This window comes from Theropithecus gelada, chromosome 14 (assembly GCF_003255815.1).
Source record: "Theropithecus gelada isolate Dixy chromosome 14, Tgel_1.0, whole genome shotgun sequence".
In the NCBI taxonomy this organism is placed as follows: Eukaryota; Metazoa; Chordata; class Mammalia; order Primates; family Cercopithecidae; genus Theropithecus; species Theropithecus gelada.
In genome coordinates, this window is record NC_037682.1 from 99,684,726 (window position 1) to 99,707,775 (window position 23,050).

Consider the following 23,050-nt stretch of genomic DNA (forward strand, 5'->3'; position numbering starts at 1 on the left):
ACCTCAGGGGATCTGCCTGCCTTGGCCTCCCAAAGTGCTGGGATTACAGGTGCAAGCCACTGTAATACATTATATTACAGATACAGACAAGGAAACTGTGACTCAGCAGGGTTAAGTAATGTACCCAATGTCTCGTAGCTCATAAATGGCAGGATCTGTTTGGTTCTAGAGCACACATTCTTAAGCATTCTATGATAAATTCTGGGCCATTGATCACAAGAATTCTTGGCCATTGGTGCACAAGAAAAGTCACCTGGGATGCTTAGGGAAAAGGTAGATTTGGGGCCTCACTCCTGACCTGTAGACTCAGAATCTTCAGAGGGCAGAGCTTAGAAATCTGCTTTTAAAATAAGCACCCCAGGTTATTTTGATGTAAATGATCAGCCACATTTGAGAAACTCCTTTATGTATGTTTTACTGCATACACAGAAAACAAATGAGAAGAATAAAACAAATGGTTAAAAGCAGATATTTTAGGAGGTGGGAGAGAAAAGATTATAGAGAATTTTCATTTTGTTTAACATGATGGCTAAATTTTCTTAAATTAGCAGATTTTTTTTTTTTAATAGACAGAATTTTGCTCTTTATTGCCCAGCCTGGAATGCAATGGTGCGATCTCGGCTGACCACAACCTCCCCTCCTGGGTTCAAGTGATTCTCTTGCCTCCGCCTCCTGAGTAGCCGGGATTACAGACATGCACCACCACGCCTGGCTAATTTTGTATTTTTAGTGGAGAAGGGGTTTCTCCCTGTTGGTCGGGCTGGTCTCGAACTCCCGACCTCAGGTGATCCTCCCACCTTGGCCTCCCAAAGTGCTGGGATTATAGCTGTGAGCCACCATGCCCAGTCAGCAGGTGATTTTTAAAAGGATTTTAAATAAATAAAAGTAAAATTATCCCATTTTCTACTACTCACAAACACTGGTAACATTTTGAATATTTTTTCCAGTTTATCAACTGTTCAGAGTAGGAAATAATACTGTAGCTTTCTTGACAAAGTTGGAATTACGGCACATATGTGGAATTTTGCATCCTATATTTTTACCTATTATATTCTGAGCATTTTCCCATGTAATTAATCACGTAAGAGGCTATGAAATATAAGAAGGAACGGTTGCTTTTTATATATCTTTTTTTTTTTTTTTTTTTTTTTTTGAGACGGAGTCTCGCTCTGCCGCCCAGGCTGGAGTGCAGTGGCCGGATCTCAGCTCACTGCAAGCTCCGCCTCCCGGGTTCACGCCATTCTCCTGCCTCAGCCTCCCGAGTAGCTGGGACTACAGGCGCCCGCCACCGCGCCCGGCTAGTTTTTTGCATTTTTTAGTAGAGACGGGGTTTCACCGTGTTAGCCAGGATGGTCTCGATCTCCTGACCTTGTGATCCGCCCGTCTCGGCCTCCCAAAGTGCTGGGATTACAGGCTTGAGCCACCGCGCCCGGCCCACTTTTTATATATCTTATACACATATAAGAAGAAACATATGCTCATTTCTACTTGCCAACATAATTTCACAAAGCCCCTCTTACAACTTAAAAGCTTTGACTTTTAAGGTCAAAAGTGAGGTATGGTGGCTCACAACTGTAATCCCAGCACTTTAGGAGGCTGAGGTGGGAGGATTGCTTGAGGCCAGGAATTCGAGACCAGCCTGGCCAATATGGTAAAACCCCGTTTCTACACAAAAATTAGCTGGGCGTGGTGGCTCACGTCTGTAATTCCAGCTATTCAGGCCGCTGAGGCGTGAGATTCGCTTGAACCTGGGAGGTGGGGGTTGCAGTGAGTGGAGATCATGCCACCTCACTCTAGCCTTGGCGACAGAGCAAGACTCTGTCTCAAAAAGAAGAAAAGAAAGTGTGAAAAAAAATAGGCACAAAAATTTTTTTCAGTAATTTATATCATACTGCTGAGGGAAAACAAGTATATTAAAGAATATAAGTAGTACACCATGATTTGTGGGGAGAGAAAAAGTAATACATATATGAATGCTGATACATGCACAGCATGTCCTAGGAATTCACAAGAAATGTAACCGTTGTCTATGAGAAGAAAGAATGGATGCCTGGGGGACTGTGGAGGAAGACAGGCCTATTTTTAAAAAATTGTCCCCAAATATTTAATTATGAAAAATGTTAAACATATAAATGCGCTGGTTTTACACAGGGACCACTAGCATATCCACCACCTAGACTCTATCATTAACATTTTATTATACTTGCTGTATCTATCTATCTATCTATATAGGTGTATATATATATATTTTGAGACAGAGTTTCGCTCTTGTTGCCCAGGCTGAAGTGCAGTGGCGTGATCTTGGCTCACTGCAACCTCTGCCTCCCGGGTTCAAGTGATTCTTCTGCCTCAGCCTCCCAAGTAGCTGGGATTACAGGCATCTGCCACCATGCCCAGCTGTTTGTATTTTTAGTAAAGACGAGGTTTCACCATGTTGGCCAGGCTGGTCTTGAACTCTTGATCTCAGGTGATCCACTGGCCTTGGCCTCCCAAAGCACTGGGATTACAGGTATGAGCCACCGCACCCAGCCCCCTTTATCAATGTTTCTACCCAAGCATCAGTTCATCTTATTTTTTGATACATTTCCAAGTAAATTATAAATATAGATTCACTTACTCCTAAATTCTTCAGTATGGATAGCATTAAACTCAAATTTTGCTTACTATTTTCTCTTTTGAATTAAACGCGTAAGTTTTTTTAAATTTTTTTTTTTTTTTTTTTTTAAGAGACAGCTATGTTGCACAGGCTGGTCTCGAACCCCTGGGCTCAAGTGATCTGCCTGCCTTCGCCTCCCAAAGTGCTGGGATTACAGGCCTGGGCCACTGTGCCTGGCTGAAATGCATAAATTTTAAGGGTATACTGGCTGAGTTTTGACAAGTGCATACACCTGAATAACTGAAGTTCCTACCACAATATAGAACATTACATCACCCCAGAAAGTGAAAGGCCTACTTTTGATTGTATTATTTTTAGCACCTTCTGAATTTTGTATTATGTGCCTGCGCTATTTTTAAGAAATAAATATTTAAGCATTTTAAATATTTAAACATTTTTATAACAGTGGGCCGATTCTAAATTGGATGAGAAAGAGTGACAACAGAAGGAGATGGCAGATAACAAGTGGTGGGGTCAATGGAACGGAGAACTTATTGAAGTCAGAGTTGTAGCAGTGGTGTTTCCAGAACAAATGAGTTAGGAAAATTGGAATGCTTTGGTTGACAGTGGGATGTTCAAATCAGACTCTCAAAAGTGTCTTAAGGTTCAGTTATAAAGTTCCTTTCATAAGCAAAGGGTGGAGATTAAGATACTAGTTTCCTTTCCCCTCCTACGCTCTCAAATGCACACTGTATTTTTTTGTTTGCAGTTTTTTGTCTTTGTATTTTTTTTTTTTTTTTTGAGACGGAATCTCGCTCTGTCGCCCAGGCTGGAGTGCAATAGCACGATCTTGGCTCACTGCAATCTCCACCTTTAGGGTTCAAGCGATTCTCCTGCCTCAGTCTCCCGAGTAGCTGGGATTACGGGTGCTCGCCACCACGCCCAGCTAATTTTTGTATTTTTAGTACAGACAGGGGTTCACCATGCTGGCCAGGCTGGTCTCGAACTCCTCACCTCGTTCAGGAGTTTGCCTCGGCCTCCCAAAGTGCTGGGATTATAGGCGTGAGCCACTGCGCCCGGCCTCTTCGTAGTATTTATCACAACTCCCACCAAGTGATATTTGACTTGTGTAACCATGCTTAACATTTGGCTACTTTATTAGGCCATAAACTCCAAGAGGGCAGAGGTCTTCTCTTTTATTTAATCCTGTATTTCCTGTGCCTAGTATACACAAGTGCTCAAACAAGTATTAACTACTTGACTGGATTCTTTAAGTAGGTGCATCCCTCTTCTCTGCTTTTAGTCCAGAGCTCTTATTTCTACGCATTATGGCCGTATGAAGGCTGTTTGTTAACTTGCATAATACAATACCAGGTATCCTGTAGGTTCTACACGTAAATTATATTCTCTCCTTGGCCAGTGGTTTGTGGTCTGAAGGGGTAAAACCTGGGGGCTTATAGTTTAGGATCTTCTAGGATACTGTGCCTTCAGAAAATCGAAGATTAATATTCATTACCTAAACAATCTTTTCTTTTTTCCCAAACTTTTTTGTAAAGATGAGGGTCTTGAACTGGCCTCAAGTGATCCTCCCCCTTCGGCTTCCCAAAGCGCTGAACAATATTTTATCTAAGTGCCAGGCATTCTTGAATATAAATATTAAGAGTCAATACGCTTGTGCACTCAACACATATTTACTGGGCGCATTCTATCCACCAATTATTGAAGACAGCTGTTTTAAGCACTTCACGGCAATGCAACTCCCTTAACACCGAGTCCGGGATTTGGGGAGGGGTGCGGGAAAACGCCAGGTCCCGCCAGCAGAGGGCGCGGTCCTGGCCTCGTTGCGGCCTTGGGACCCACCGAGGCTTCCAGGCTCCCACGCTCGCTCCCGAGCGCGTCCCCGCCCTCGCGTCACGTGACGCGGCCACGGAACCTGAGCCGCCGGGCCTAAGCCGAGCTAAATTCGTTGCGGGTGGCCGCGGAAGGTGCAACCACAAAAGCTAAGCCGAAGGAGTCGGGGAGGCTCGTGGAGTCGATGCTTCCTCTTCCAAGTCAGGTCGGCTACCGTCACCTTCTCGGCAGCATTCGCCGTTCCCGTCTTCCTGAGCGCGTGCATGAGGTCTTTCGCGTGGGGAAGCTCTGGTGACCATGTAGGGGACAAGAGTGAGGAAGCTCCTGGTGCTTGGGACGAGGTCAGCGCTGTCGGCACGCCGCCCCAGCGCCCGCCACACCCCGGTGCGGGCCGGCGGGCCCTGGGCCCTGGTGGGAACTCCGGCCTCCGGTCAAGGCCTGGCCGGGAGCGCCACGAATTCTCGCGTCCTCTCGCGAGAGTCCAAGTTGAAGGAACATGGCGACGTCTAATCTGTTAAAGGTAAGACCCTCACTCCAGCTTGGGTTTTACTGTGTGGCGGCTGGGTTCGGCTCTTCGGGAAAGGCATGGTTCAGGTTCAGCGGCGAAATGTGGGAGTGTTCAGGGGTTGTCCACTGGCAGGGAAGCCGCGGTGGCAGCCGGCGAGGACCGGAACGCGGGTCTGTGGCCTTGGGGTCGACAGGCTCTGGTGGTCCCTCCCGCCGACTGGCCGCTGGGAGAAAAGCCTGACTGAGCGCTGGCGGGGAGCGGTGCTTTCAAGGGACCAGCTCTGGCCGGGAGCGGGAGATGAATGGTCGTGCGGTGTCCCGACCAGGTGGGCCGTTAGTACTGTTAGGTCTCAGTTTCTTGTAAAGCAGTGTCTAAGACGCATCAAAGGAAAAGCCAAGAAAATGCTGCCTAACAGGTTTCAGTGACTCGACCCCCCACTTCTTCCATTTCTGTTCTCGTTCTGTCTGCACGAAATTCCAAGTCAGACCAGCAGTGCCTCCCACTCCACCCCCCTTCCTCCCTTTTCTGCGTGTTACACCTTCCCTCCTAATTCTCCCATTCTTGAGTTCATCTTTTTCCTTTTTCTTAGGAAACTGCTTCCTAACCCCCACCCCCGTTACAGGGCACAACCAGATGACAACTGATGAAGCGATGCCATCGTTTTAGGGCGCAGGAAAGTTACCTTGTCAAAGACGATATTTAAAGTTAGTTTTATATAGCAAGGGAGATCTAGGCCCACAGGGGCAGATTCTCCACCAGTTAAAAAGTTTGCAGAAGAATGAGGAAGACTTGGAACTAGTCTGTTCTGTGTATGTGTCTGTAGTAGTTAATCATTTGCCTTAAAGTACGACAGAAATGGGGGTGTTGATTAGCTCAGGGAACATAATATTAATGGCAAAAACCGCAGTTACTTTTGCACCAGCCTAATACAAAGGATGAACCACCTCTTCCTCAGACCTCTCATGCCTTCAGGCAATGTGGATGAATACTAGAAAATAATACAAAAGAAAATGTACGGGAACCTAACCATCATATCTTCTTTAGACCACTGATATTTGATTGTCTAACAGATGGGACTGCCTCATAAAATGAAGAACAAATTTTACTAAGAGGTGGGAGTACTGTATATATCACCTTTTGAAAGGGAGAGGGGCCCTAGAATTAGACTCCCTGAATAGCCACCACTTAAAAGCGGTATGACTTTGGGCAAGTTTCCTTATAAGTAGGACAGCATTATCAGTAGCACCTGTATCATAGGACCGTTGTGAAGATTGAATTAGTTAATGTATCTATAATGCTTAAAACCGTGCCTGGCACTTAATTAGTATAATACAATAAATTACTAGAACTACTCTCCCTCTTTCTTTAAGAAAACTAATTCAGGGGAATTGAGTAACCCATCCCACTCTGCTTTTCTCTTTTATAATGGTATAGCAAAATTCCCATGCTTTACTTCAGAAAGAAAATTTGTGGACTGGGCCCAGTGATCACTCACTCCTGTAATCTCAGCTCTTTGAGAGGCCAAGGTGGGAGGATTGTTTTAGATACATTAATCTTCACAGTGTTCCTACAATATAGGTGCTATTGATAATTCTGAGTTAGAGGTTATAGTTAACTATGATCGCGCCACTGCTCTGTGAGACTGAATGGAAAAAAAAAAAAAAAAGGAAAGAATATGTTTAATTTCTGAAGACTCCTGTTGCATCTGTATGGTGACATAAACAGTATCTATGCTATTCATTGAAATGTGTTTAAGAAGTAATTTTGTCCCTGATTCTGCAAAATTTTGACTTGTTGATTACCTGGATATAAAGCAAGGTCTTTTTCTCCCCAAAAATAACTCTCAGAAAAAAGTAAGTCACTGCTCTACTCCTTACAAAACCTCACAAACGATTGTTTGGAGGAGAAGCTACTTTGGTCCATATTAGTTAAGTACTTACCTGTGGAGGCGACTTTGCTTCAGATTAGTTAAGTACTTACCTTGTGGAAATTCTGAATCTACAGCCACAGCACAGACCTGTGAATGGAAAAACTGCCTGAATATACGGAAAACGGGTACTTAGGGTTTAGGTTTAAAAGCTCACAAGAATTTAAAAAGTGTTTTAACTTGAACATTTACAAATAAAGGGGGAAAAAAAAACTAGTAAGTGACTCACTCTGGTGAACATGAAGACAGATGCCAATGATACATTGGGAAAAATTCAATAACATTGTCTTATGAAATGTTTATTAAGGGAAAATGCTGAATTTCTAAATGAATATTATTTTATATAGTAGATGATTTTAAAGATGTATAAAGTAATAGACATTATAAATGAACATTTGATTCTTTTATCTATATATATCCAAAAGTTTATGTATTCAAGTGGGCTAGAAAATCTTTTTCTATCCTCATTGGGAGGTGATGAGGGATTGCCTTACATAGTAGCCCCTGCCACCCCCTACCCACCATCCCCCACTTACCCCCAGGGAATATATTCCAAGACCCGTGTGGATGCTTGAAACTGTGGACAGTACCAAATCCTATATATACTGTTTTTTCTGATCTGATTACCAAGAGGGCTACTAAGTGACTAATGGGAGAGTAAGGTATACAACATGGATATACTGGATGGAGCCAGACTGTGGGAGATTTCAACACAGTGCTCAGAATGTGCAATTTAAAACCCGTTGTTTCTTTCTGGAATTTTTTTTGTCTAATATTTTCAGATCGTGGTTTACCACGTGTCACTGAAACTGGAAAGTGAGACCGAGGATGAGGATGGATGACTATTTGTACATTAAAAAGTAACTAATCATCAAGTGGGAAGACTGAAGTTTGTCTTTGGGAGAAATGTAGTGAGACCTCTGCAGGGTAGTTCTGTAACATAATTTGTAGGATTATTTAAATTCAAGGCTGGTGCTACCTTGAATAGAGACAGAACTGGCTGGAGAGTGGCTAAATTAGCCTCATACCCATTTTTGATGGGATTAATAACTTGGTTCATTAGAAAAATGCCTTTGACATTGTACAGTTAGATTTCACCAGAGCATTTTTGACAAAATTAGGTCCCATGGTCAAAATGGAGAAGTGTGGGCTTGATGAGACTACTATTAGAATTTGATTCATTATCAGTCAAACAACTATACCTGAAGGTATAATTCAGGTCATGAATGATAATGAAGGATAATAAATCAGTCCTTGAAGGAGGCCTTTAGTGTTGTGCTGAAAGTATATGTCCTTACTTACTTTATCAGTAAGCTGAATAAAGTTAAGTTTATTTGTGGAGGACACAGAGTGCAAAGGGATAGCTAATATGTGTTGAAAGATTCAAAACTTCCTTTTTTTTTTTTTTTCTTGGAGACAGGGGGCAGGGTCTTACTCCAATGCCAAGGCTGGAGTGCAATGGCACAATGACGGTTCACTGCAGCCTCAACTTCCCGGGCTCAGGTGATTCTCCCACCTCAGCCTCCTAGCTGGGACCAGCATGTCCTAGTGTGTACCAGCATGCCTGGCTAATTTTTTTTTTTTTTTTTTTTTTGAGACAGAGTCTCGCGCTGTGTCACCCAGGCTGGAGTGCAGTGGCGCGATCTCGGCTCACTGCAAGCTCCGCCTCTCAGGTTCACGCCATTCTCCTGCCTCAGCCTCCGAGTAGCTGGGACTACAGGCGCCCGCCACCACGCCCGGCTAGTTTTTTGTATTTTTAGTAGAGACGGGGTTTCACCATGTTAGCCAGGATGGTCTCGATCTCCTGACCTCGTGATCCACCCGCCTCGGCCTCCCAAAGTGCTGGGATTACAGGCTTGAGCCACCGCGCCCGGCCGACCTGGCTAATTTTTTATGGAAACGAGGTTTCCCCGTGTTGTCCAGGCTGGTCTTGAACTCCTGGGCTCAAGCCATCTGCCAGCCTTGGCTTCCCAAAGTGCTGGGATTACAGGCTTGAGCCATCACACGTAACTCAAAACTTTCTTGATGTGTAACTTAGAAATTAGAAGCCAATGTCATAAAAATCACCGGCTTTTCTTTCTTTTTAATTTTTTTTTTTTTTTTTTTTTTCTAAGATGGAGTCTTGCTCTGTTGCCAGGCTGGAGTTCAGTGGCGCTATCTTGGTTCACTGCAACCTCCACCTCCCGGGTTCAAGTGATTCTCCTGCCTCAGCCTCCCGAGTAGCTGGGACTACAGGCGCCTGCCACCACGTCCAGCTAATTTTTGTATTTTTAGTAGAGGCGGTTTCACCATGTTGGCCAGGATGGTCTCCATCTCTTGATCTCATGATCCACCCACCTCTATCTTCCAAAGTGCTGGGATTATTGGCGTGAGCTACCATGTCCGGCTGCTTTTCTTTTTTAATATTGGAATTTGACTCTAATAATTTTACTGTCTGTTTAAAGCAAGCGGACTATTGCTGGATCTTAGAAGTCTTTCAGCTATGTAAAGATTTGTGTAGCACATTTTGACATATACAGTTATCAACTGCTTAGGGGTTTATATCTCTGAAAACCTTTCCATGTAACTACTTTATCTTTGTTGTTTTTCCTTAGAAAGTGTGTCTGTCGAACGTTCGTAGGGATCTGATATTATAATTTTATCTTCTGTTTCAGATTACTTTGAACATGTAATTGTGATTGTTCCTTTTCTTTTGCAATTACCATCTTGGCCCTTAGTGCTCATTTTTTTCGTTTCCAGTTCATTGTTGTACTCCAAACAGCAACTGTTTAAACCTTTTTTTGCTGAGCCTCACCACCCCTCCCCCCCCTTTTTTTTTTTGAGACAGAGTCTTGCTTTGTCGCCCAGGCTAGAGTGTAGTGGCACTGTCTCGGCTCACTGCAGCCTCCCGGGTTCATGCCATTCTCCTGCCTCAGCCTCCCGAGTAGCTGAAACTACAGGCACCCGCCACCACGCCTGACTAATTTTTGTATTTTTAGTAGAGATGGGGTTTCACCGTGTTAGCCAGGATGGTCTCGATCTCCTGACCTCATGATCCGCCCGCCTCGACCTCCCAAAGTGTTGGGATTACAGGCGTGAGCCACTGCACCCGGCTTTCCTCTTAATTCTTAGCACGTTACTTTACCCAGCTATTTGAAGTGCCCTTAACTTCCTTGGTCGATACCACACATTTTTCTTGTTTCTCCCATATTCTCCTCTGTTCCATGCTACCTCCTAAATTGTCTCCTTCTGCTTGTTCTTGTTCAGTCCCCGTCTTCCCCCCAGGACTTGGTGGTATGTCCCCTCTTTTTATTTTTTTCCAGTTTCCCGTTTTTCTCACTCCTATGCCTATAAGAAAGTTCATGTGTCGCCTCATATAAACTTTTTTTTTTTTAGAGACAGAGTTTCACTCTTGTTGCCCAGCCTGGAGTACAGTGGTGGGATCTCCACTCCCTGCAACCTCCGCCTCCCAGGTTCAAACAATTCTCCTGCCTCAGTCTCCTGAGTAGCTGGAATTACAGGCACACAGCAGCACACCCAGCTAATTTTTGTATTTTTAGTAGAGACGTGATTTTACCATGTTGGCCAGGGTGGTCTCAAACTCCTGACCTCAAGTGATCCACCTGCCTCGGCCACCCAAAGTATTGGGATTACAGGCATGAGCCCCTGCACTCTGCCTCCTCATCATATAAACTTGTACTCTGCCTCTGCCTAAAACTTTTGTCCATTTCTCACTGTCACAATTCTTGGACAAGCAGCCCCCATTTGCTGCCTTTATAATTCTTAGCCCTTTAACTTACTGTAATATGGCTCACTCTTCTCTCCTACCTAGTTGTATAGAACCTGTCAGTCGTAAAAGCATTAGCAACCTCCTGATTATCAAATGAGATTCTTCTCTGAAAATATTTATCCTCTTTTCTGGCATTATTGCTCTTTTCCTCTGCTTCTCTTTTGGTTTTTATGACATTCCCTTCTTGGTCTGCTGTCTCTCAAATCACCTTTGTTTTTTCACTGACTTCCCTCCGCTGCCCCCAATAGAATTATATCCTAGGATTTTATCTTCAGCCCTTTTCTATCTTTGTATGTTTTTTTCTGGGACAGTCTTAACTCCCATGATTTCACTATTTTTATCTCTTAGCTCTGATCTGAGCTCTAGATCAAAATGCGGTTCTCACCATATCACTTTCCTGTTCAGATACCTTTGATGATTTAAATTATTTGAGATCTTTCCAGCTGGGTCTTCTCCTGATAACAACTAGTATCCTCTCTCTTTGTCTCTTGTCTCTCTCTCTCATACATGTGTGTGCACACACCCCTACCTGGCTGGTTACTTGTTAGCTAACTAGCATGCCAGAGGTCATTTTCTGCCTAATAACTAACTCTTAACTCTCACTCTGTCTCCTTCTAATTGGATCTAGTGAGATGGAGTCACAAGAAGGCACTAGTGTATAACTGAACCACAAGATAAATCAAACATTAAACTGAAATATGATTCATACTACTTCTCCTCTCTGAGTGGAAATTTTGTTTATCCTTTAAGAGGAAAGAAAATGGAAATGTAAAGCAGTGATTCAGAGTGTGTATAGAGGCCGGGCGTGGTGGCTTATGCCTGTAATCCCAGCACCTTGGGAGGATGAGGCGAGAGGATTACTTGAGGCCAACCTAGGCAATATAGCAAGACCCTGTTTCAATAAAACAACAACAATAAAAAGTGCCTGTAGAATTTATTCATTATTAAAATAACTTTATTGACACCCGTGTGCAAGGCACCATGGAGAATGCAAAGATATATAGAACAATGTCCATGCTCTTTGGGAATTTGCCATATACTAAAGGAGATTAAAAGTTACTAATGATTTACTGTAAGGCAAAGGTTTCAGATGTGTTACCAGTTGCTCTATGCTCCCTCACAGATTGAGGAAATAATTTCTCTTGGGATGATCAGTGAAAATTTTATGGAGAAAGTGTTGGAGCTGGATTTTGAATAATGGGTAAACCTTTTGTAGGTGGTAATTAGGAGAAAATTTGGTAGGAATCTAGGCTAGATCAGTTTGGCTGCAGTGTAAGGAGGACTGCATGCTGTGTTAGATATTCTGTATGGATAGTGTTCCTTGGGATTGTTGCAGCGTAGAAACCCAGAATACAGGGAAACAACAAGAGGGATAGGAGTAAAAGGGAAGTCGGGTCAGATTACAAAGGGCCTTCAGTGCTAGGCAAGGGGGTTTGAAATAAAGTTCTATAGTTACTGAGGAAAATATGAAAAATATGTGAGCAGAGGTACTCTCAAGCCGTCAATCTATTTTTGGCTTTTACACATAAAAGTTATTACTTCTATTTTCTGTATATTTATTCTCTGCTTGTGAGATGGCCATAGATGAGGGGCATTTGTGCCAGTGACATCTTGTTCATTGAAACCATAACCATAACAGGAATAATTAAGTCTATGGGAAATAAATTTATTCATTGAACAAGAATTTAATATTTCCTAATTCTAACTAGATAATGATGAACTAGGCAGACAGCTCCTGCCCTTGTGTAATTTACATTTTTGTTGGGAAGAAAGACAATAAACATAAACAGTTAAATACATACTGTAGCTCAAGTTGTGATAGGTACTATGAAGAAAAACAACCAGGGTAAAGGAGAGAGTAGAGTGCTCAGTACTATGATTATTATTATTATTTTATTTATTTATTCATTTATTTTGAGACAGGGTCTTGCTCTCTTGCCCAGGCTGGAGTGCAATGGCATGATCTTCGCTCACTGCAACCTCCACCTACTGGGTTCAGGCAATTTTCCTGTCTCAGCCTCCCAAGTAGCTGTGATTACAGGTGCCCACCACCAAGCTCGGCTAATTTTTGCAGTTTTAGTAGAGACGGGGTTTCACCATATTGGCCAGGCTAGTTTCGAACACCTGACCTTAAGTGATCTGCCTGCCTCAGCCTCCCAAAGTGCTGGGATTATAGGCGTGAGCCACCGCACCTGGCTTATTTTTGATAAGATAGTGAGGGAATGCCTCTGAGGAGATGGTATTTGAGGTAAGACCAGAATGAAGCAAGGGAGCAAGTCATGTACATGTTTAGAAGGCTGTTCCTTCTAGAGGGAACAGCCAGTGTGAAAGCACAGAGTCAGGATATGCTTGGCAGGGAATATGGATGTGATACAAAGATTTGAATATTGTTGGTGAATGTGGTTAAGATACATAACGAGAGAATTCTTTTTAATATGTCTAGTTAAGTACAAATGAGAACCTCATTAAGAACTTGTCAATTTTTCATTGGGTTGATAGAAATTGCCCTCTTGAAAGGCACATCTAAGAGGGACATGAACCTTAGAGCGGCCTTCCCCAACTTCAGTGTACTGTTCTAGAGAGGTGGTTGCATTCGACACAGCCTAGGGAGAAAACGAATTTCAGCGGTGTCTCTGTTGGTCATGAGAAGGAATGGGACAGGGAATAATGGACTAATCAGTAACTGTAAAACTTTATGATACATGTAAATGGTAGAATCTTTCATGTTCTATGAAAATAAATGATTGAACAATTACCATAATCTGGAGGTGATGTATGTTAAACAAAACTTCTAAAAGGAAGTGGCAGCTCAGGATAAATTTTGATAAGTCATTTTTCAGTGGATTAGAGGAGGGGAATATTAGACTGCTGGAAGGTAGAAAGAGGATACTAGGCATCTTTCTAGTAAAAAGAGAGGTTTTGTTTTTGTTTTTGTTTGTTTTGAGAGGAGGTTTAACACTCACACAAGCTGGAGTGCAGTGGCATGATCATGGCTCGCTTCAGTCTTCATCTCACAGGCTCAAGCGATTCTCCCACTTCAGCCTTCTGAGTGGCTGAAACTACAGGCATATACCACACTAGGCCTGGCTAAATTTTTATGGGGATGGGATCTCAACATATTGCCCAGACTGGTCTCTTCTCCTGAGCTCCAGGGATCTTCCTGTGTAGGCCTCCCAAAGTGCTGGGATTACAGGTACGAGCAAAAGAGCCAGTCAGCCAGAGAGGTTTTTCTTTCCTTTTCTCTTTTCTTTTTCTTTTTCTTTTCCTTTTCTGTTGAGACAGGGTCTGACTCTGTCCCCCAGTCTGGAGTACAGTGGTGCAATCAGCTCCCTGCAGCCTTGACCTCCTCAGGCTCAGGTGTTCCTCCCACCTCATCCTCCCACAGGTGCAACACCATCATGCCCAGCTCATTCAAAAAATTTTTTAGAGACAGGGTTTTGCCATGTTGCCCAGATCTGGATTTCCTGGGCTCAAGCAATCTATCCCGTCCTCTCAAAGTGCTGGGATTACAGTCATGAGCTACCATGCCTACCTGAGGTTTCTCTTAATAAATATTTTGCCTAGTGTCCTGGTGAACCCAGGTGTCATTAAAAGCCATTTGCCTCCTGCCTTGGTTAGTAGGTGGAGGAAATAGATGCCTGATATGCTCTGTAAAGAAAGCAGGGCTGGGTGCAGTAACTCACGCCTGTAATCCCAGTGATTTGGGAGGCCAAGGTGAGAATATTCCTTGAGGCCAGGAGTTTGATACCAGCCTGGGCAACCCCATTTGTACAAAAAACAAACAACAACAACAAAAAAAAACAAAGCAGGATACAGCTCAGGTTAAAACTTTGGTCAGAGGCTGGATGCAGTGGCTCACGCCCAACACTTTGGGAAGCTGAGGCAGGAGGATCACTTAAGGCCAGGAGTTGGAGACTAGACTGGGCAGCATAGCAAGACCTACCATCTCTACAAAAATAAAAATTAAAAAAAAAGTTGGTCATATCCATGGAGTACATACAAATAGTATCAAAGGTAATTGATCTGTGTAACTGGAGTTTGTTCATTCCATAAAAATCTGAGCATTTATGGTGTACTGGATACCATTTTAAATGTCAGGTAGGCTGGGCACAGTGGCTCACACCTGTAATCCAAGCACTTTGGGAGTTGAGGTGGGTGGATTACCTGAGCCCAGGAGTTTTAGACCACCCTGAACAACATGGTGAAACTCGTCTCTACAAAAAAATAAAAAAATACCTGGGGGTGGTGGTGTACAGTTGTAGTTCTAGCTACTCAGGAGGCTGAGTTGGGAGACTTGCTTGAGCCCAGGAGATGGAGGCTGCAGTGAATTGAGATTGCACCACTGCACTCCAGACTGGGCGACAAAGCAAGACCCTGTCTCCAAAAAAAAAAAAAAACTGTCAGTGAATATGACAAAGTTCTTAGACTTTGGAGCTCATATCCTGATGGATGAATACTGACACTAAAGACATAAAGAATACACTTGCATGGTTTTTGCTGGTAATTAGGGTAGTAGCAAGAACAACATGATAAGATGTTCAAGGCCAGATGCGGAGGCTCACGCCTGTAATTCCAGCATTTTGAGGAGCCCAGGTGGGAAGATCGCATGAGCCCAGGAGTTCAAGACCAGTCTGGGCAACACAGTAAGAACTTGTCTCTACAAAATATTTAAGAATTATCCAGGCATGTTGGTACATGCCTATAGTCTCAGCTACATGGGAGGCTGAGGAGGAGGATTGCTTGAGCACAGAAGATCAAGGCTGCAGTAAGCAATGTTCATGCTACTGCACTCTAGCCTGGGCGACAGAGTGAGACACTGTCTCAAAAAAAAAAAAAAAGAGTGTTCGGAAGGTGGGACCACTATTTTACTCACTTATTTACAACAGAAAATAATTTTCCCCAAAAAACTGCGTTTGACTGTTTTTTGTTGAATGTTCTATCTCTGCCACATGTTGACATTTCAGCCAAATCCCATAGCTTTCCTGGGCTCTTCTTAAAAGTCTGGTTGGCCGGGCGCGGTGGCTCAAGCCTGTAATCCCAGCACTTTGGGAGGCCGAGATGGGCGGATCACGAGGTCAGGAGATCGAGACCATCCTGGCGAACACAGTGAAACCCCGTCTCTACTAAGAAATACAAAAAATAGCCGGGCGAGATGGCGGGCGCCTGTAGTCCCAGCTACTCGGGAGGCTGAGGCCGGAGAATGGCGTGAACCCGGGAGGCGGAGCTTGCAGTGAGCTGAGATCCGGCCACTGCACTCCAGCCTGGGCTACAGAGCGAGACTCCGTCTCAAAAAAAAAAAAAAAAAAAAAAAAAGTCTGGTTATTCCAAATTAAAATTACAGTCGCATAGCCAATCAGAGTGTCTCTTCTACCATCTGAAGACTTTGTCTCTGGTTGTGCAGAGAGGAATGGAGGAAGGGCATTTTTCTTAGGTTGGTTTGGGAGGCCTCTCTGAGGTGACATTGGAGCTGAGACCTGAATGATCTACATTCTAAGGCAAAGGTCTTAAGGTGCAGTGATGAGCTTGGCCTGTTTGAGGAACACCTTTAAAAGGTTGCTGCGGGCCGGTCGCGGTGGCTCACGCCTGTAATCCCAGCACTTTGGGAGGCCGAGGCGGGTGGATCACGAGGTCAGGAGATCGAGACCATGGTGAAACCCCATCTCTACTAAAAATACAAAAAATTAGCGGGGCACGGTGGCGGGCGCCTGTAGTCCCAGCTACTCGGAGGCTGAGGCAGGAGAATGGCGTGAACCCGGGAGGCGGAGCTTGCAGTGAGCCGAGATTGCATCACTGCCCTTCAGCCTGGAGGACAGAGCGAGACTCCGCCTCAAAAAAAAAAAAAAAAAAAAAAGGTTGCTGTGGCTAGAACGTAGTGAGAATTACTGGTATTCAAATATATATAATCAGCCCTCAGTATTCATGAGTTCCATGTCTATGGATTCAACCAACCAAAGATTAAAGATACCCAGAAAAGGCCAGGCGCAGTGGCTCATGCCTATAATCTCAGCACTTTGGGAGGCTGAGGCAGGCAGATCACCTGAGGTCAGGAGTTCAAGAACAGCCTGGCCAACATGGTGAAACCCCATCTCTATTAAAAAAACACAAAAATTAGCTGAGCGTGATGGCACATGCCTGTAGTCGCAGCTACTCGGGAGGCTGAGGCAGGAGAATCATGTGAACCCAGGAGGCAGAGGTTGCAGTGAGCCGAGATCACTCCATTGCACTCCAGCCTGGGTGACAGAGTGAGACTATATCTCAAAAAAAAAAAAAAGCAAACGAGAAATATCACATATATGCACTTAGTATGGCACCTGCACACATTTATTTTTATTAAGCTACCTCACTTTTGTTGATATAAGAAAGGTTTTATGAATCCCTAATAGATGCAAGTAGTGTACTTGCAATATAACAGTGGTTATGAGCTCAGCCTCTGGAGCCACACTGCTTAGGTTGGTCTCCAGGTTCTGCCATTTGCTAGCTGTGTGATATTGGGCAAGTTACTTAACATCTCTATGCCTCAGTTTCTGTATCTATAAATAACAGTAATCTAAAAAAAAACCTCAGAAAACAAATTGCATCTGTATTGAATATGTACAGATCTTTTTTCTTATAATTCCCTAAACAATACAGTATAGCAGCTATTTTCATAGCATTTACACTATAGTAGGTATTATAAGTAATTTAGAGATGATATAAAGTATATGGGAGGATGTGCATGGGTAATAAGCAAATGCTGTGACATTTTATATCAGGGACTTGAACATCTATGGGTTTTGGTGTCCCGAGGGGTGGGGTGTGGTGAGGTGGGTCCTAGAATCATTTCCCCACATATACCAAGGGACAACTGTACAGTAGTTTGATTCTTTTGGATAGTGGGGATTGGCAAATGAGGGTTTAAAATCACATAACTGGGAGCAATAGTGGCTTCATAAACAGTAAGGGAACCCACACATTCAAATAACTAACCTCATAATTTACATGAATTATCTAAAACATGCCAACTGGCTTCCTTTGGTAAAGTTATTAGAGTGCTATTAATTGGATATACAGTCATTTACTGCATATTGATGTTTTGGTCAACAACGGATCACATACATAATGGTGGTCTTATAGGATTATAGGAGGGGGAGCTAAAAACTTCCTATTGTCTGGCAATCTTTATTGTAGCCCTTATAATGTAGTAGTGCAGTAACATATCACTTGTGTCTGTGGCGATGCTGATGTACTTGAACCTATTGTGCTGCCACTCTTATAAAAGTCTAGCACATATAATTGTATATAGTACATAATCTTTAGATAATAGGATAATAAAATTATTGTTCTCCTAATAATAACAAATGACTGTGTTACTGGTTTATGTATATCTTAGTCCATTGAGACTGGGTAATTTATAAAGAAAAGATTTATTTGGCCCACAGTTCTGTAGGCTGGTGAGGTCCTCAGCCTGCTTCTACTCATGGCAGAAGGTGAAGGGGATCCTGTGTGTGTAGAGATCACACGGCAAGAAAGGAAGCAGGAGAGCGGGGAGAGGTACCAGACTCTTTTTAATAACCAGCTCTCAGGGAGCTAGCAGAGTGAGAACTCACTCACTGCTCACCACCCTGCCCCCACCCCCACTGGCATTAATCTGTTCATGAGGGATCCACCACCATGACCCAACACTTTTCATTAGGCCCGCTTACAATATTGGGGATCAAATTTCAACATAAGGCTTGGTGGGCAAACATCCAAACTGTAGCAGTACATTTACGGTTATGTACTTGTTACTGTTTTTTCAGAGTGTGTACCCTCTAATAAATTTAAAAGGTAACTGTAAAATAGCCTCAGTCAGGTCATTTAGGAGGCATTCCAGAAGAAGGCTTTGTTATCATAGATGACAGCGCCATTCAGGATAGTGTTCCTGAAGACTTTCTAGTGGGACAAGATGTGAAGGTTGAAGACAGTGGTAGTGATGATCCTGACGCTGTGGAGTCCTAGGCTAGTGTGTGTGTCTGTCTTAGTTTTTAATGAAAAAGTTTAAAAATAAAAAGCCTTTTTTTAATAGAAAAGTTTATAGAATAAGGGTATAAAGAAAGTAAATATGTTTGTGCAGCTGTATAATGTGTTTGTGATTGTTTTTGTTTTTTTTTTCTTAAAATAGAGACAGGGTCTCACCATGTTGCCCAGGCTGGTCTCAAACTCCTGAGCTCTAGTGATCCTTGCACCTCAGCCTCCCAAAGGGCTAGAATTAGAGGCGTGAGCCACGGTGCCTGGCCATGTGTTTGTGTTTCAAGATAAGTGTTACTTACAAAAAAGTCAAAAAGTTTTCCAAAAAGAGGAAAGGTTTTTTAAAGTTAAAAAGTTACAATAAGCTTAAATTAATTTATTATTGAAGAAAAATATTTTTGTATAATTTAGCATAGCCTAATTGTTTATGAAGTGTACAGTAATATATGGTAATGTCCTAGGCCTTCACATGCACTCACCACTCACTCACTGACTCACCTAGAGCATCTTCCAGTCCTGTAGGCTCCATTCATGGTGAGTGCCCGATTTAGGTGTACCACTTTTTATTTTTCATACTGTATTTTTGCTGTACCTTTTCTATGTTTAGATACACAAATACTTACCATTTTGTTCTAATTGCCTCCAGCTTCAGTACAGTTACATGCTGTATAGGTTGGTAGCCTAGGATAATAGACTATACCATATAGCTTAAGTGTGTAGTAGGCTCTATCATTAGATTTGTGTAAGTACATGCTGTTATTTTCACACAACGATGTAATTGCTTAATGATGCATTTCTCAGAACGTCATTAAGTGACGCATGGCTGTAATCCACAGTCAGTGTGGTGGGAACTTCACAAATCTTAAAACAACTGAACTGTGGTTGTGTGGTGTTCAAAATGTTATGGGCATGTAAAAGTAAGGTGATTTTTAAAATGCCATTAATTCTATGGATGCCATTATTTCTTGCTTTTCCTTCAGCTTGTGTTTTCACCTTAGCTTTTCTTAAACCTTTGTCATAAGCAAGATGTAGCAAGATATACAGCAATAATAACAAATTCTTTGTTTCCTTGTTTTGTTTTTAAATTTTATTTTTATTTTAAATTTTATTTTTCTTACTCTGTCACTCAGGCTGGAGTGCAGTGGCATGATCATAGCTCACTGCAGCGTTGAATTCCTGAACTTAAGCAGTGCTCTTGCCTCAGCCTCTGGAGTAGTAGTCCGCCACTAGACCCAGCTAATATTTTATTTTATGTTACTATGTTATGTTATGTTATGTTATGTTATGTTATGTTATGTTATGTTATGTTACATTATGTTATTTTTGTAGAGATGGGTTCTCACCATGTTGCCCAGGCTGGTTTCAAACTCCTGGACTCAAGTGATTCTCCCACCTTGACCACCCACAGTAATGGGATTACAGGCATGAGCCACGCCACCCAGTTATTTATTTATTTTTCAGAGATAGGGTCTCACTTTTGTTCCTCAGTCTGAAATGCAGTGGCATGATCATAGCTCACTGCAGCCTCCAACTCCTGGGCCCAAGCAGTTGTCACGCCTCAGCCTCTGGAGTAGCTATGACTGCAGGTGCGCCCCACCATGCCCTTCCATCCTTCTATCTATCTATCGCGCTCTCTCTCTCTCTACCTATATCTGTCTGTCTGTCTGTCTGTCTATCCATCTGTCTGCTGTCTGTCTATCCATCCATCCATCCATCCATTCACCCATCCATTCTTAGAGATGGGGTCTTGCTATGATGCCCAGGCTGGTCTTGAAATCCTGGCCTCAAGTGATCCTCCCACCTTGGTCTCCCAAAATGCTGAGATTATATGCATGAGCCCCCTCTGTTTTCTTTTAAACGTTTTCTTTTTTTTTTTTTTTGAGACAGAGTCTTGCTCTGTCGCCCAGGCTGGAGTGCAGTGGCCGGATCTCAGCTCACTGCAAGCTCCGCCTCCCGGGTTCACGCCATTCTTCTGCCTCAGCCTCCCGAGTAGCTGGGACTACAGGCGCCCGCCACCTTGCCTGGCTAGTTTTTTGTATTTTTTAGTAGAGACGGGGTTTCACCGTGTTAGCCAGGATGGTCTCCATCTCCTGATCTTGTGATCCGCCAGTCTCAGCCTCCCAAAGTGCTGTGATTACAGGCTTGAGCCACCGCGCCCAGCCTAAATGTTTTCTTTTAAACATTTGACATCATTAAAATATTGCCATAATATTGCTTCTATGATTTGATGTGGTATGTTTTTGTCCCATGAGTTATGTAGGGATTTCTGGCTGTTTTCAGGGCAAACCAATAGGTCAACATTTGTATTATTTTGTTGTAGAGTAAGTGAATTATTTAAAAATGATTCCATTTGAATCATTTTGCAAGCCAGTGGATTTTTCTATTTTTGTTTACATTCTTGTGTTTAAACATTCTTAATTTTTAACATGATACCAAATATTATATTTCTACACCATTATATATCTGCTCTTTTACTCATAAGCTGGTAAAGTGGGATTGTTACAGATGCACTAATTGCTTGAAAATGCACTCTTAAATTTCAATGGGGGATGTGCATTTTTGTAAGCAATAATATGTTCTAGAAAGATCTATATAACATCTTATATTTCTGGCTGATAACACCTACCCCCACCCCAAACACTTTTTTTTTTCTAAGCCAATTAACACAGGACCCAAACACATTTTTAAAAATTAAGTTATTCTTCTGTAATCCACCCTCCCTTCTTGGTTTGGGCAAATGATGGTACAGTATTTAGGCCTGAAGCCTTAGCTCTGTGCTTTTGAGATATACATTTTCTAACTTTCTCTGAGCCAGTGGTTCAAGACTACAGTGAGCAATGATGGTGCCACTGCACTCCAGCCTAGGTGACAGCAAGACCCCATCTCTAAAAAAAAGTCAATTATAACATTGAGTTGTTTTGCTTTTCTTATGGATTTTTTGGTTCTTTACATATTCTGGATGAGAGCCTTTTTTGGATATACATATTAGAAATACCCTTTCCTAGCCTGGTGTGGTGGCTCACGCCTGTAATCCTAGCACTTTGGGAGGCCAAGGCAGGTGGATCACCTAAGGTCAGGAGTTCAAGACCAGCCTAACCAACATGGTGAAACCCCACCTCTACTAAAAATAAAAAATTAGCCGGGCATGGCGACGCATGCCTGTAATCCCAGCTACTTAGGAAGCTGAGGCAGGAGAATGAGAATCATTGAACCAGGGAGGCAGAGGTTGTGGTGAGCCAAGATCTTGCCATTGCACTCCAGCCTGGGCAACGAACAAAACTCTGTATTAAAGAAAAAAAAAAAAAGGCAATATCTCCTCCACTCTGTGGACTGCCTTTTCACTCCCTTAATGGTGTCTTTTAATGGCTAAAGTTAATTTTAATATAGTGCAGTTTATAAATTTTTTTCCGTTTATGGTTAGTGCTTGGTTTTAAGGTCATATGAACAAGTTCAGATTTCTACTTGTATTAATATTTTATTAGATTTTTAAAAGCAAAAACAAAATTTTAAAATTCTTTTTACAGATTGAGTCTTAAGAATATATCTTGGGTGTCTGGTTCAACTTAGTGTTTGAAAAAAGAAAAAAACAAAGAATATGTACTGGGACCCTTCGGGAGTCCATGTACTACAGTTAAAGGAACACTATACTAGAATGCGAGTTGCTTCAGTACTTTTCATTTATGTGTGCTGGTGCACAGTAGAGTCTCAGATGTTTGTTCAATGAATAAATGTAATAAATGACAAGCTCCCCAAAATAAACTCTTTTATCAGTTTTATTATTTTTGCTTTTTCCTTAAAATTATTTGTTTGGGTTTCAAAAAATACAAGTATTGCTAGAATTTATTTGAAATTTTTTTCCTTTATAAAAGGAACTGAAAAGTTTAAAGGGAATGTGGTATGACATTTTTTATTTCAGTGGAAAGAGATATTTAACTTCTTGGAAAACAGTGTCCTCCTCCTCCTCCTACACCATGTTTGGAAAGAAATGTATCTTATGTAGTGATGTTTCCACCATATGGTTTCTAGATAATTGTCACTAAATTTTATAATCATAGGTCTTTGCAGTTTACTCTATAAGCCTGACGAAATTAAGCCAAGGACTGGATCTGGCCCATGGATTAGAAGCCCATTCATTCCTTATCCAGGAAAGGACCAGAGAATAGTTAATTAAGAATGTGGCTTTAATCGAGCTAAATTTCTTGGATTTGATTTCCTGCCCTGCCACTTATTTTGCCTGTAATTTTAGACAAATAATCTAACTTAATCTCAGGTTGTACAGTGTGCGTAAAATGTGAATAGGCCAGGCACAGTGATCATGCCTGTAATCCCAGCAGTTTGGAAAGCTGAGGCAGGAGGGCTACTTGATCATTTGAGGCCAAGAGTTTGAACATGCAGTGAGCTGTGATTATGCCA

At 42.5% G+C, this 23,050-nt stretch overlaps 1 protein-coding gene across 1 annotated transcript in view; it reads left to right on the forward strand.

The window, feature by feature from the left end:
• Window positions 1–4,274: 4,274 nt before the first annotated feature.
• CUL5 (cullin 5) overlaps window positions 4,275–23,050 on the forward strand; it is a 102,934-nt gene continuing 84,158 nt past the window's right edge. Inside the window, 2 exon segments of the mRNA XM_025357585.1 lie at window positions 4,275–4,938; window positions 4,941–4,967. Of these exon segments, the coding sequence (XP_025213370.1) occupies window positions 4,711–4,938; window positions 4,941–4,967 (255 nt within the window). The 5' untranslated portion in view covers window positions 4,275–4,710.